At 23.3% G+C, this 15104-nt stretch overlaps 1 protein-coding gene across 1 annotated transcript in view; it reads right to left on the reverse strand.

The window, feature by feature from the left end:
• Nucleotides 1-14834, reverse strand: part of LOC141295765 (dnaJ homolog subfamily C member 17-like) — an 88855-nt gene extending 74021 nt beyond the window's left edge. The window contains exons 1-2 of the mRNA XM_073827040.1: nucleotides 14680-14834; nucleotides 7370-7439 (exon numbers count right to left, since the gene is read on the reverse strand). Coding sequence (XP_073683141.1) covers nucleotides 7370-7439; nucleotides 14680-14757 — 148 coding nt within the window. The 5' untranslated portion in view covers nucleotides 14758-14834. The remainder of the gene's footprint in view (nucleotides 1-7369; nucleotides 7440-14679) is intronic.
• Between the last annotated feature and the right edge of the window lie 270 nt (nucleotides 14835-15104).

The raw sequence follows: 15104 nt of genomic DNA on the forward strand, positions 1-15104 counted from the left end.
GACAGTGAATAAGGTGAGTCAAACTGTTTATGAAACAACCCAAAATAAGCTTTAAAAAGTATTTTATTTCAGGGTTTTGATTATACTTTTAAATTTTTTTATTCTTTGAAAATGTTTACAAAATTTCCCCAATTATTCTTGAAATATTATTTGATTTTTAAGCAGTTCAAAACACCTGATGAACATAAATGAATTTGTACACATCACAATATATATCGCAGGAAAAAAATATATCGCAATGTGATTTTTTCCCAATATCGTGCAACCCTACAGGAAACACTATATTTTTTACCATTGTTTTGGGGGAAATTTGTTTTTTTAAATCAAGCAAATCATATATGAATAAAAATCCCTCTGCAAAAACCTTCAGGATATAGACAGGAATAAAAATGTAAAGTCTGGTGTGTGTAAGTGCTACTGAAGTGGAGATTTATGGCTCAGTGTAGGAGAAAAAACTCATTTTGAGAAAACGGTCTTTAAAAATATGTATTGTAATTGCAATCTATTGACGCAAATAGACAAAGTGCTGTAAAAGAACAGTGTTTTTGGATGTTTTCTTTCCACTAGTATTAAAAAAAAGCCCAAAATCTCAAACTTGATAGGTGCATAAAAAAAAAAAAAAAACATTATACTATTTTCTATTTCATGTTTCAAGCCCTTTACGCAGGTTTATTGTTAAAGCATTAAGTGCTATAGCCCGACTCCTACTAACCAACATGTTTCCTGCATTAAAGCAGGGTGCCGGCGCTCTCACGAAAGCTGTTCCCGCTAATGACACCCTGCTGGGCTCCTGCGTGTAAACGTTGGGGTCCCCGCTGCAGCGCACGAGGGGCCGCCGGGGCAATCAGGGGAACCGCCAGACCCCTAATGACTCGCTGATGGGACGACTGGGTCTGTTCTCCGCTAACAAGCGTCTGCGAGCTCCGCTTTCACCCCCAGAGAGACCCACGTCAAGCCAGCGGCTCGGGTTACGCCGATACCTGCGTGATTACAACAGAACCAAGGCGTCCGCACGCAATCGGGGTCAAATGTACACCGCCAGCTGAAAGAGGGTTTTTTATGTTTCTGAAAATAGTCTCTTCTGCTCACCAAGGCTATTTTTATTTGATCAAAAATACAGTTAAAATAGCGAAATATTATTAAGATTTAAAATAAATGTTTGCTATGTGAATAACAGTTCCACTGTAATTTATTTCTGTGATCAAAGCTGGATTTTCAGCATCATTACTCCAGTCTTCAGTGTCACACGATTCTTCAGAAATCATGGCCAGTGTTTTAGTGAAATCTGTAACACATTTTATTTTTTTCAGGATTTTTTGATGGAAAAAGTTAAAAATCAGCATTTATTTGAAATAGTGATATTTGGCAATGTTAGAAATGTTACATTTAATGCACCCTTACCGAACTAAAATATTAATTTGTTTAATAATAAAAAAGGATCTTGCTTTTGAACAGTATTGCACATTAACATTTTTGTAATTTAAATGCATTTCACTTAGACGTTGAAGCAAACAGAAATATTTTTTCAATTTAAAACAGCTGTTTTCTATGTGAATCTGTTAAAATTGTAAGTCGCTTTGGATAAAAGCGTCTGCTAAATGAATAGATGGAAATGGAAATGGAAAATGTAATTTATTTCTGTGATCAAAGCTGAATTTTCAGCATCATTACTCACATGAACCTTCAGGAATCATTCTAACATTTATAATTATTATCAGTGTTAAAAAAAAGTTGTGCTGCCCAGCATTTTAGTGGAATCTGTACACGCTTTTTAAATGATTTTTTGATGAAAATAAAGCTAAAAATGAGCATTTATTTGAAATGGGAATATTTGGCAATGTTAAAAATGTCTTTACTGTCACTTGTTTTACATTTAATGTACCCTTACTGAACTAAAATATTAATTTGTTTTAATCATTTTTAAAAAGTCTTGCTTTTGAACAGTAGCCTATTGCACATAACATTTTTGTTAGAAGATGTTGATGCAAACAGAAATATGTTTACAATTTAAAATAGCTGTTTTCTATGTGAATATCTGTTAAAATGTCATTTATTCCAGTGATCAGTTGAATTTTCAGCATCATCACTTCAGTGTCACATGATCCTTTAAACATCATTCTAATATACTGATCTGCTGCTCAAGAAACATTTCAGATTATTATTTATTTTGAAAACAGTTGTGCCGCCCAATATTTTTGTGAGAACCATAATAGTTTTTTTTTTTTTTTTTAGGACTGACTGATGAATAGAAAGATCAAACGAACAGCATTTATTTAAAATATAAAGCTTTTTTAATATTATAAATGTCTTTACTGTCATTTTTGAACAATTCAATGCATGAATAAATGTATTATTTCTTTTTTTTTTAAATTGTCAGCAAACTCTAAATTCATGATATACAGGCTCATAAATCAATCATGTTTATAGCTTTTAAGAAAAAAAATATTTGAAACAGAAATGTAAAAACAATCTTTAACAGACATTAAGCAAAAAAATATTAATTTGAAAATGTAAAAAAAAATATATATATTTAACACTAGAATGTTCACAAGAAAAAAACTACTTGAAATAATATAAATGTACAATACTGTCACTTTTAATTAATTAAATTATTTATTTTTTATTTAAACAGGAACTATTACAATGCAATAACTTTTTAAAATATTAACATATCTATGTAATATATTTGATAAAATATACAATATTTTATGTATTTTTTACATTTATTTAATTTTTTTATTTAATATAAACTCTAAACTTTGCATTGGAGTGGAAAAAAATGAATATTTCTATTTCTGTTTCTTAAGCAGCAAATCAGAATATTAGAATGATTTCTGAAAGATCATGTGACACTGACGACTGCAGTAATGATGCTGAAAATTCAGCTTTGATCACAAAAATAAATTACATTTTAACATAGCTTCACATAGAAAACAGCCATTTTAGATTCTAAAAATATTTCACAATTTTTAAAGTTAAAGCCCTCTTTCAAAAACGTGAAGAAATCCTAATTATTCCAAATGTTTTGGCGCCAGTCTACAGTGACCTCTGCCTGACCTCGGTGCAGACGGACGGCTCTCGCGTGAGCAGTCGCATGAGAGTCTGCATATTCCATGATTTCGGAGAAAGCTAACCTGCTCCATAACCCATTATGCCTCGTTTCCCAGTTTTGACTTAATCAGGAATTGTTGAAGGCCTCCAGAGACCGCAGAGGGGGGAAAAAACGTCTCTCAAAAACGCCATCTTCGTCCAAGGTGCTTTTTTCCTGACGCTGAATGATTTTCCCAGCATTGATTATGCACATGTTCTGGGCAGACGGAGTCACGGGGGGTATAAGAGAAGCCACATGCTGCAGCCCTGAGCGTTTGTGCAAATGCTGGCAGCAGCTGGAATCCGCCGGCCGTCTCGTCTTATGTCATGCTGCCTCGTATCTGCCACCATTGTTTGGTCTCAGCTTGGAAGTCTGTGCTTGTCTTGGCCCACTTCGTTTTCACTGGTTTAACCCATGACCGTATCTGAACTACAGTGGCTTTGTGTTGTTGGTTTTGTGCATGAACTGTCATGAAAATATGTCCCCAAAATCATTCCAAAATCAACTGAAACATTTTGTACAATATAATATTACAACATTTTTTTTTTTGGTTAAATAAATTATGTGTTCATGGAATTGTGACATTATTTTCATGGCAATGAAGCAATCCTCATTCTCATTATTGTAACAAGTTTTTAATGTTTTATTTAATATTATATCATATTATATTATATTATATTATTATGCATAAATATATTTTTAAAATTTATTTAAATTAATTTTTTATTTAAATAAGGCAGAATTTAAAATACCAGTATGAAGTATAGATTCTCTTTATAAATTTTTTTGTTATTAAGCACTATTTATATTTTTATTAAATATAATACTATACTTATTTTAATAATATAATAATTATAATAAATGTATAATATATAATAAAGACAATGATAATATTATATTAGATAATATAACACATACATATATTTTTACATTTTATTAATTATTTTTTTATATATATTTATATTTTATATTTATCTTAAATATAATACTATAATAATTGTAATATAATAATTATAATAATTGTATAATATATAATAAACACAATGATAATATATTATATTAGATGATATATTAAATATAATTTAATAATTTTTTATAATAATTACAAAAATGGTATAATGTACTATAAAAACAATAATAATATATTATATTGGATAATATAATACATAAAAATATTTTTGCATTTTATTTTAATTATTTTTTTACTCAAATAAGGCAGCAATTAAAATACTAGTATGAAGTATAAATTATCATTATTGCTATTTTTTTAAATAAGCACTTTATATATTTTTAAATATAATATGATAATAATTTTAATAATATAACTAGTAATTCAAATAATTGTGTAATATATAATAAAAACAATGATAATATATTATGTTAGATAATATAATACATAAATATATTTTTGCATTTTATTTAAATTCTTTTTTTACTTAAGCCAGCATTCAAAATAGTAAAAAGTACAGATTCTCATTTTTGTATTTTTTTCTTCAAATAAACACTATTTATATTTGTATTAAATAAAATAAATTTATAATAATTATATTAATTGCATAATATATAATAAAAACAATGATAATATATATTATTATAGATATAAGAGATAATATATTATATTAGATAATATAATACATAAATATAATTTATATTATTTTTTACTTAAAACAGCATTTAAAATTCTAGTATGAAGTACAGATTCTCATTTCTGTAATGTTTTTTCTTTTTTTTAAATAATCACCATTTATATTGTTTAATATAATAATTTATAATAATTCAAATAATGTAATAATTATAATGACTCCATAATATATGATAAAAAAATATTTTTTTATTAAAATTATATATAAAATATATAAAAAATATATATATAAAATTTTATTAATAAAATTAATATTAAATATAATTAAAAATATAATTAAAAATATAATTAAAAATATAATTAAAAATATAAATATATATATATATATATATATATATATATATATATATATATATATATATATATATATAAGAATTTGGTGGAGTTAAATGCTCTAAATTGTCAGGAAAATAACCTTTATGCAGCTGTAATTTCTTGTGAATTTAGGTTGAAATATGATCTTGACATTCGTCTAGACGTTCTAGACATTCGTGAGACTCACCCTCATACACATAATCAAATTCAGTGCCCTGTTATAACAATTAACTGCCAACAAGGTTTCTCCTGAAGGACTCTGAAGGATATGCTGGAAAGCAGGCTTTTTCTTGCTCTTTCCAAACAAGTATACAATGCAGTACACGAATATACTCTAAAATGCACAGCATTTGCTGAATCTCGGCTACAGAATGACTGATTCAGAAATACTCATGTGACATTATAGATGTTAATTAACATATGAGGGCCCACATTTACATATAAATGCTTAGTATTGAGTAATTTAAACATCTCTGAGGAACTATAGCCTGATTTATGCAATTATACAGATGTTAAACAGAATTTATATACAGAGTTCTTAAAGGTACAGCAGCAAAAACCTAATTATGACTGTTCTTGGTGCATGAAACCTTGATTAATATTATAAATAGTTTCTAGGTTCTAAGTATTACATATAAGTACTACGTAGTACATAAATGTGGTAATAAATAAACATACAATAAAATATAAGTAAATATATATATATATATATATATATATATATATATATATATATATATATATATATATATATTAGTAATTTAATGAAAGAAAGAATGAATGAATGAATAAATTAATTACTAAAAAAAGTTTAAAATAATACAAATAAAGTCAAATTAATTCATAATAAAAATAAAAAAAAATAGAGAAAAAGGAAAGAATAAAAAAAGTATAAAATACATACGGGAAAAAAAGTAAAAATATAATTTAAAAAAGTAATTTAAATAGTTAAAAATATAAATATAGAAATTTAATGAAAGAAAAGAATTAATTAATTAATGAAAAAAGAACAAAAAGGTTTAAAAGAATAAAAATAAAGTATTATTAATTACTAATTAAAGTAATAATTGAAAATAAATGAAGGAAAAATTAAAAGGTTTAATTAAAAATAAAGAAATTAAATAATAGATAAACAGATAATTAATTAAAAAAACAATAATGTTCAACATAAAAATAGAATAAAACCGTTTTATAAAGTTTAAAAGATAAAAAAAAAGTTTAAAAAAAATGTAGTATAAAATACATACAGGAAAGAGAGAAAAGAAAAGAAAAGAAAAGAAAAGAAAAGAAAAGAAAAGAAAAGAAAAGAAAAGAAAAGAAAAAGAAAAAGTAATACATAAATGTGGGAATATTTTAATATTAAAAAACGTGGTAATAAACAAAATTAAATGTAAGTAATAAAAATATATATATATAGAAATTTAATGAAAGAAAGAAAGAATGAATGCATGCATGAATCAATGAATCAATGAATAAATAAGATAACAAAAAGTAAAGTAAAATTAAAAATTTAATTAATAATTAACAATATAGGAAAAATGTAAAAGTTTAATTACAAATACAGAATTAAATGATAAATAGATCATAAATGAATAAAAAAAGAATATCAATGTTTAAAAGAATTAAAAATACAGAAAAATAAAATAATATTTTTTTTAAAAGTTTTAAAATAAAAAGTTTAAATAAATAGAGAAAAACGAAATAATAAAAAAGTATAAAATACATACAGGAAAGAAAAAAATCTAATAAATTAAGAAAAGTAATAAATAAATGTGGGAATATTTTAATATTAAAAAAGTGTGGTAATAAATAAACATAATATAAATAAGTATTTAAAAAGTAAAAAAATAAATAAACACAGAAATTTGATGAAAGAATGAATTAATGAATGAATCAATCAATCAATAAAATAACAAAAAATAAATTAATAATTAAAAATATAGGAAAAATTAAAAAGTTTAATTACAAATACAGAATTAAATGATAAATAGATCATAAATAAATAAAAAAGAATATCAATGTTAAATAAAATAATAAAATGTTTAAAAAAGTTTAAAAGATTAAAAATAAAAAGTTAAAATAAATAGAGAAAAATTAAACAAAAAAGTATAAAATACATACAGGAAAGAAAGAAAGTTAAAATAAATTTAAATTTAATTAAATTTAATTTAATTTAATTAACAAAATTTAATTAAAAAATGCATTGCATGTGTTTTATCAAGTAATATTTTTCTTTATTTATTTTCCTATTTATTTATTTATTTTCAGCAGGTTTGAGCCTTCATTTTTTAATCTAATGGATTGTTCAGTGAATCACTCACCAGCTTTGGGATTGTCTGGGTTTTTATCTGGATGGCAGGACAGCGCTTTCTGTCGGTACGCTTTCTTGATCTGCAAAAGAGAAGAAAGAAGAATGAAATCCATTTCTGAAAAATTCCAAAATAAAACCAAATTCCAGTCTCCAGCCGAGTTTCACACGAACTCCACCGCAAACATCCGGCCTGATATCACCATGCCATTTTTGCATTTAATATTTCGATCAAATGTCATTCTCCATTGTTTCTGCTGGAGCTATTTCACAAGAAGAAACTTTTGACATAACTCAAGACAAAGGAGCTCACGCTTTCCTGGAAGGCCTGAACCAGCAGAGATGTTTTATAACAATAGACTGCGGTCACATCCACCGCAAACAATGCCTCTGGATCACGGCACACAGTAATGTCAGCGTGCACACGCATGTGAAAAACACATCTCATACACGACCTGCATTCTGACCTTTCAGAGCTCAGTCTATATGCCATCAACTCCCATGAGCCTTTGGGAATGCCAACCGCACATCTCATCGGCTTGACGGCGGCGTGTTTCTCATTAGATGGTGTCTATCAGCTGACAGAGACTCAAACTGGCCTTGGCAGCGTCTCAGAAATGCACGAGGCCATGATTTGCTCGCTTCTGCCAGCGCAAATACATTTGCATGTGTTTATTTTGGCGTTTTTGTGAACAGGTCTCAGCATTGACGTGTCCAGCTGCTCTCTAACACTTATCACATCTTTTGCAATCTAGAATCATTATGAAAAGAAGACAGACTCGTAAAAACACTTCCTAATAAATCAATGACTCAATGATTTGAATCGGTTTACAATAAAATGGCCTCGTAAATTAGATTTAATAGTGATCAAGTTTGTAATCATTTTATAATTTATAACCATTAAACTATAAAATAAGGTTAAAAGAAAGAAAAAGTTAAAAAGAATAAAAATGTTTAAAAGTTTTAAAATAAAAAGTTTACAATAAATAAATAAAAGAATGAATGAACAAAAAGTTTAAAATAATAAATTCATGAATTAATTAAATTTTAAAACAATAAAATAAAGTTATAGGAATGAATGAATGAATGAATGAATAAATAAATGCAAGAATAAAAACGTTTAAAACTATAAAATAAAGTTAAAACAAATAAAGAATAAAAAGTTAAAAATAATAAAACGTATATAATAATAATAAAAATACGTTGAAAAGAAAGCATAAAATAAATAAAAGAATCAAAAAAGAGTCAAAATAAATAAATAAATAAGTTGACAAAAGAATAAAAAGTTTACAATAAATAAATAAAAATGAAAAAAATAAAGTATAAAAGAATAAATTAAAATTAATTATTTAATTAATTATTTAATTAAAAGAATGAGTGAATGAATAAAAAATGAAAGAAAATAGTTCAAAACTATAAAATAAAGTTAAAAGAAAGAAAGAATATAAAGTTTAAAAGAATAAATTAATTAGTTAAATTTTAAAACAATAAAATAAAGTTAAAATAAATAAACGAATGAAAGAATAAAAAGTGTAAAAGAATAAATTAATTAATTAATTAAATTTTAAAACAAAAAGTTTAAAATAATAAATTCATTAATTAATTAAATTTTAAAACAATAAAATAAAGTTATATGAATGAATGAATGAATGAATGAATAAATAATTAAAAAATGCAAGAATAAAAACGTTTAAAACTATAAAATAAAGTTAAAAGAAATAAAGAATAAAAAGTTAAAAATAATAAAACGTATATAATAATAATAAAAATACGTTGAAAAGAAAGCATAAAATAAATAAATAAAAGAATCAAAAAAGAGTAAAAATAAATAAATAAATAAGTTGACAAAAGAATAAAAAGTTTACAATAAATAAATAAAAATGAAAAAATAAAGTATAAAAGAATAAATTAAAATTAATTATTTAATTAATTATTTAATTAAAAGAATGAGTGAATGAATAAAAAATGAAAGAAAATAGTTCAAAACTATAAAATAAAGTTAAAATAAATAAACGAATGAAAGAATAAAAAGTGTAAAAGAATAAATAAATTAATTAAATTTTAAAACAAAAAGTTTAAAATAATAAATTCATTAATTAATTAAATTTTAAAACAATAAAATAAAGTTATATGAATGAATGAATAAATAAATAAATAAATAAATAAATGCAAGAATAAAAACGTTTAAAACTATAAAATAAAGTTAAAATAAAGAAAGAATAAAAAGTTAAAAATAATAAAACGTATATAATAATAATAAAAATACGTTGAAAAGAAAGCATAAAATAAATAAATAAAAGAATCAAAAAAAGAGTAAAAATAAATAAATAAATAAATAAAAGTTGACAAAAGAATAAAAAGTTTACAATAAATAAATAAAAATGAAAAAAATAAAGTATAAAAGAATAAATTAAAATTAATTATTTAATTAATTATTTAATTGAAAGAATAAGTGAATGAAAAAAAATGAAAGAAAATAGTTCAAAACTATAAAATAAAGTTAAAAGAAAGAAAGAATATAAAGTTTAAAAGAATAAATTAATTAGTTAAATTTTAAAACAATAAAATAAAGTTAAAATAAATAAACGAATGAAAGAATAAAAAGTGTAAAAGAATAAATAAATTAATTAATTAAATTTTAAAACAAAAAGTTTAAAATAATAAATTCATTAATTAATTAAATTTTAAAACAATAAAATAAAGTTATATGAATGAATGAATGAATAAATAAATAAATAAATGCAAGAATAAAAACGTTTAAAACTATAAAATAAAGTTAAAATAAAGAAAGAATAAAAAGTTAAAAATAATAAAACGTATATAATAATAATAAAAATACGTTGAAAAGAAAGCATAAAATAAATAAATAAAAGAATCAAAAAAGAGTAAAAAAAAATAAATAAATAAATAAATAAAGTTGACAAAAGAATAAAAAGTTTACAATAAATAAATAAAAATGAAAAAATAAAGTATAAAAGAATAAATTAAAATTGATTATTTAATTAATTATTTAATTGAAAGAATGAGTGAATGAAAAAAAATGAAAGAAAATAGTTCAAAACTATTAAATATAGTTAAAAGAAAGAAAGAATAAAAAGTTTAAAAGAATAAATTAACTAGTTAAATTTTAAAACAATAAAATAAAGTTAAAATAAATAAACGAATGAAAGAATAAAAAGTGTAAAAGAATAAATAAATTAATTAATTAAATTTTAAAACAATAAAATAAAGTTAAAATAAAAAAATGAAAGAATAAAAAGTTTAAATGAATGAATGAATAAAAGAATAAAAACATTTAAAACTATAAAATAAGAGTGAAAGAATAAAATGTAATACTGAATAATAAAAAAGTTTAAAAGAAAGAATGAATAAAAAGTTTACAATAAATAAATAAAAGAATAAAAAGTTTAAAAGAATAAAAAAATTTAATCATTTAATTAATTAATTGATACAATTTTAAAACAATAAAATAAAGTCAAATTAAATTAATTAATTTAATCTCTAAACGAATTTATCACATATTTTGCTATCTACAATAATTATGAAGAGAACTAATGAAAAGAAGACAACTGCGGGGTTTGATGCAACGTCTACATATGACAGACACTTCCTAATAATTCAATGACTCGGTTTACAATAAAATGGCCTCGTAAATTAGATTTAATATTGATCAAGTTTGTAATCATTTTATAATTTAGAACCATTAATAATCAGTGCTTCGTATTTAATATGAAAAGCCTCTCTAAATGATGCATGTGAGAATAAATAAATAAAATTCAGTTAACTAACAAAGGAAAGAATAAAAACATTTAAACTAAAAAATAAAGTTAAAAGAAATAAATAATAAAAAGTTAAAAAAGAATCAAAACATTTAAAAGATAAATAAATAAATAAGTTGAAAAGAATTAAAAGTTTACAATAAATAAATAAAAGAATGAAAAAATAAAAAGTTTAAAAGAATACATTAATTAAATTTAAAAACAATAAAGATAAAAAAATAAATAAATAAAACAATGAAAGAATAAAAAGTTTAAAGGAATGGGTGAATAAATAAATAAATAAATGAAAGAATAAAAATGTTTAAAACTATAAAATAAAGTTAAAAGAAAGAATAAAAAGTTAATTAATAAATAAATAAAAAGGTTTACAATAAATAAAAGAATTCAAAGTTTAAAAGAATAAATAAATTTAATTAATTAGTTAAAAAAAGATTTAATAAAGTTAAATGAAATAAATAAATAAGTTTAAAAGAATAAATTCATCAATTAATAAATTACTAAAAAACTTAAAAGAATAAATAAATTTGAAAAGAAATAAAGAATAAAAAATTTACAACAAGTAAATAAATAAATGAAAATAAAAAAATACAATTTTAAAAACAACAAAATAAAGTTTAAATAAATAAAAAGTTAAATAAATAAATAAAAGAGTAAAGTTATAAACAATAAAAAGTTTAAAAGCACAGAAAAAGTATACAAATATTAAAAGTACAGAAAAAAAAAAAGTTTAAAAAAGAATAAAATTAAGTTTAAAATACATTTTAAAAGCATTACAAGCATCAGAATTTCACCATATAAATATCAGTATATTTGTCTAAAGTTTCAATAAACCGTTCCATAAAAAAAAAAACTGTCTATTTTACAAAGTCATAATTATTAAGACATAACCTTTTACATCAAAATGATCACTTAATGTGTTAACTACGTCTTTTTAAGTCACACATCATTGTGACTTAGCAATAAAAGCCTGGTGTATCAAATATCATAAACATAACATTATGCATTTTTGCATAAACAAACTTTTTTAATAAACTTTCAATAAACTGTTCTATTTCAAAAACTGTGTTATTTCACAAGTCAGGCTTCATAGGGTAAAAACAATCCCAGAAACACCAGTGTTTTGTATGTCGTAACGCTCTCTGTGAGACGTGTTTGGCAAGTGGCTCTTTAACCGCAGCTCAAACACTTTATCTATTCTGAGATCCATCTGGTGTTTTGCATGTTGTCTCTAGTTTGACAGTCCGCAACTTAATAAAGCAACCAAAAGTTGCATCTACTCAAGATATTAAAGATGCTTGACGTTCCAGGCGTTTGATGCGTGAGCTGGACAGAAGTCAGACGGCTGCTGGGTGAACGCCATTCATATCTGTAACCCAATAAACTCTCTGTCCAGATCGAGCTGAAGGGTTTTGAAACAGCAACTCCAGCACTGACGGGCCAAACATCCCTCTGGACATTTACTTTATTCATTAACATCTATTCAAAGCCACAGCTGGAGATCTTGTGCTCGGCAGATGATATTACAGCATCACAGTAAACACAGAAACACCTCTGGATCGGGACTGAACCAGCAATTAAGAGCTTGCAAACCCGATGATGAACAACTAAACCACAAGCATTTAATGCAACATCTGGACTGTTAAAAAAGTTGAAGAAATATCCTGCCTGGTAAAACCTGTCATAAACATGTCAACGTTGTAATTCACCTAATAATAATAATAATAATAATAAAAATGTATTATATATAATTAGATATAAAATAAAATTAAATTATTTTTTGTATAAAATTTTAATATAAAACAGATAACTAAATATTACAATATATTTTAATGCAATATAAATAACTAAATATTTATAGGAATAAATAAATATTTTATAAATAAATTACACATATATGTAATATTAAATATTCACATATTCATAAATAATGTACAATTAAAATATAACACATAAGTACACATTTATTATATAAATAAAATATTTATATTATTGATAATCTTAATGCATAAATACTTTACAAATAATTATGCAATTATACATTTTGCACTACTTAAAATGAAAATGTAAATACATTTATTATATAAATAAAATATTTAATATATTAATAAATATTACATTTTATTATATATAATACAATTTTAAATATGAATAAATATCGTTTTACATAAAAAAATAATGTACACTTAAAATATAATAATACAGAAGTACATTACATAAATAAAATATTTTAAATATTAATAAATAAATATTTTATGAATAAATTATAAATCAATTAATAAATTATGCACAAATTTAAATTAAAAGGTAATTAATTCAAATGTCACTTATATTTTAGATTCTATCCAAAAAATTATGTATATAACATTTAAATATAAAGATTTTTTACAAATAATTATACATTAATAAATAAATGATGTACCAATTAAAATTAAAATGTAAATACAAAATTTAATTGTAAGTATAAAATTTATTATATAAATACAATTCTTAAAATATTAATACATAAATATTCTATAAATACATTATAAATTAAATTAAAATGTAATTATTTATCCAAATAATAATGTATATATTTAAATAAGAGTTTATTTGCAAAGATTATTTTCAAAAATCAGTTTTTTTATTGTTATCATGTTTTTATTGTGTTAGTTAGCTGTATTTTTAGTTTAGTTTTTTTTAGTTTTTTATCAAAATAACCCAACTACAGTTTGATTGAAATTAATAAGAATGCAAATAAGAATAAAAATGTTTATTAAATAAACAGAAATTATCTTTTATCAATTACTTAAAAGACATTTGTATTAATGTACCATTTATTTATTGTATATTTCTTATTTCTTATATTTATAATGCATTGTTAATATATTAATTAATAAAAATTAAATAGTATAAATAATAATTAACAATACAGTATTTTGTAGATGCATTTTGATTTTAGGGTCAAATAATATTCAAGAATCTCGCATCTCAATGACAGATTTGATTGATCTGACGACAGTTATTTGTTAAACTGCAGCGCCACCTGCTGCTCACCAACAGAAAAACACCTCATACACTGCTATACTTTAGTATAAAAACCTATTTTAGTATAAAAACTTCATTCTCATTGCACACAGTATCATTTGTAAAGCTTGTTGTCTTCAGTATCTGTCTTTTCTTACTGAAATCAATCAGCAAAACATATCAGTGCTTTAAGTCAAGTCAAGTTTATGTCAACAGTCTTTAAAGTATATATATAATACTCAACTGTATGTCATTATAAAACTGTTGCACACTAAAAATAACATAAAAACATAACCTAAACTATAATTAATGAATGAATCAGTCATTTGTTGATTTCAAACATGTAAACACTTCAGTTTCATCTACATATTCTAGACACCAAACTTCGCTTTATAACCTCCACATGTGATAGAAACGATGCCGTTACACTGCTATTTTATTATTATCGTGTATACTTTCATTTATGATTATTAATATTTGAATTATTTGACAGAAACTCTGATGTGAGCATCTACTAAATGCAGTTCTCAGACTCACGGACCTGTTTCTCTGTTGCGGTCGATTCAATCCCCAATAAAGCGTAAAGATCCATCTCTAAAATCTCTTTTGTTGACGCCATGATTTAATTTTACTGAATAAAACAATACATGCGTGGAAATAATATTCTTGGGCTCCTCAGCTGCAGCAGCACTTGGTTTAAAGACTTCTTCTGTGCGACTATGAGTCTGTTGACATGTGAATGCAGGAGTAGAGCAGCGCCCCTTCAGGCAAGGATGAACCAATGCGCCTTCATCGATAATAAATCAAATCAAGTCAAATCCCACCGTGTGTCACAGTGTACAGAATGCACAATATTCACATAATTCATCTTTTATATTTTATAACATATTTAATGTTTTCATTTTAAATTTAGTTAAAGTTTTAGTAATTTTGTCATTTAGCTGGGCTTCTGTTATATTTCGAAGA

Source organism: Garra rufa, chromosome 21 (assembly GCF_049309525.1).
Source record: "Garra rufa chromosome 21, GarRuf1.0, whole genome shotgun sequence".
Lineage (NCBI taxonomy): Eukaryota > Metazoa > Chordata > Actinopteri > Cypriniformes > Cyprinidae > Garra > Garra rufa.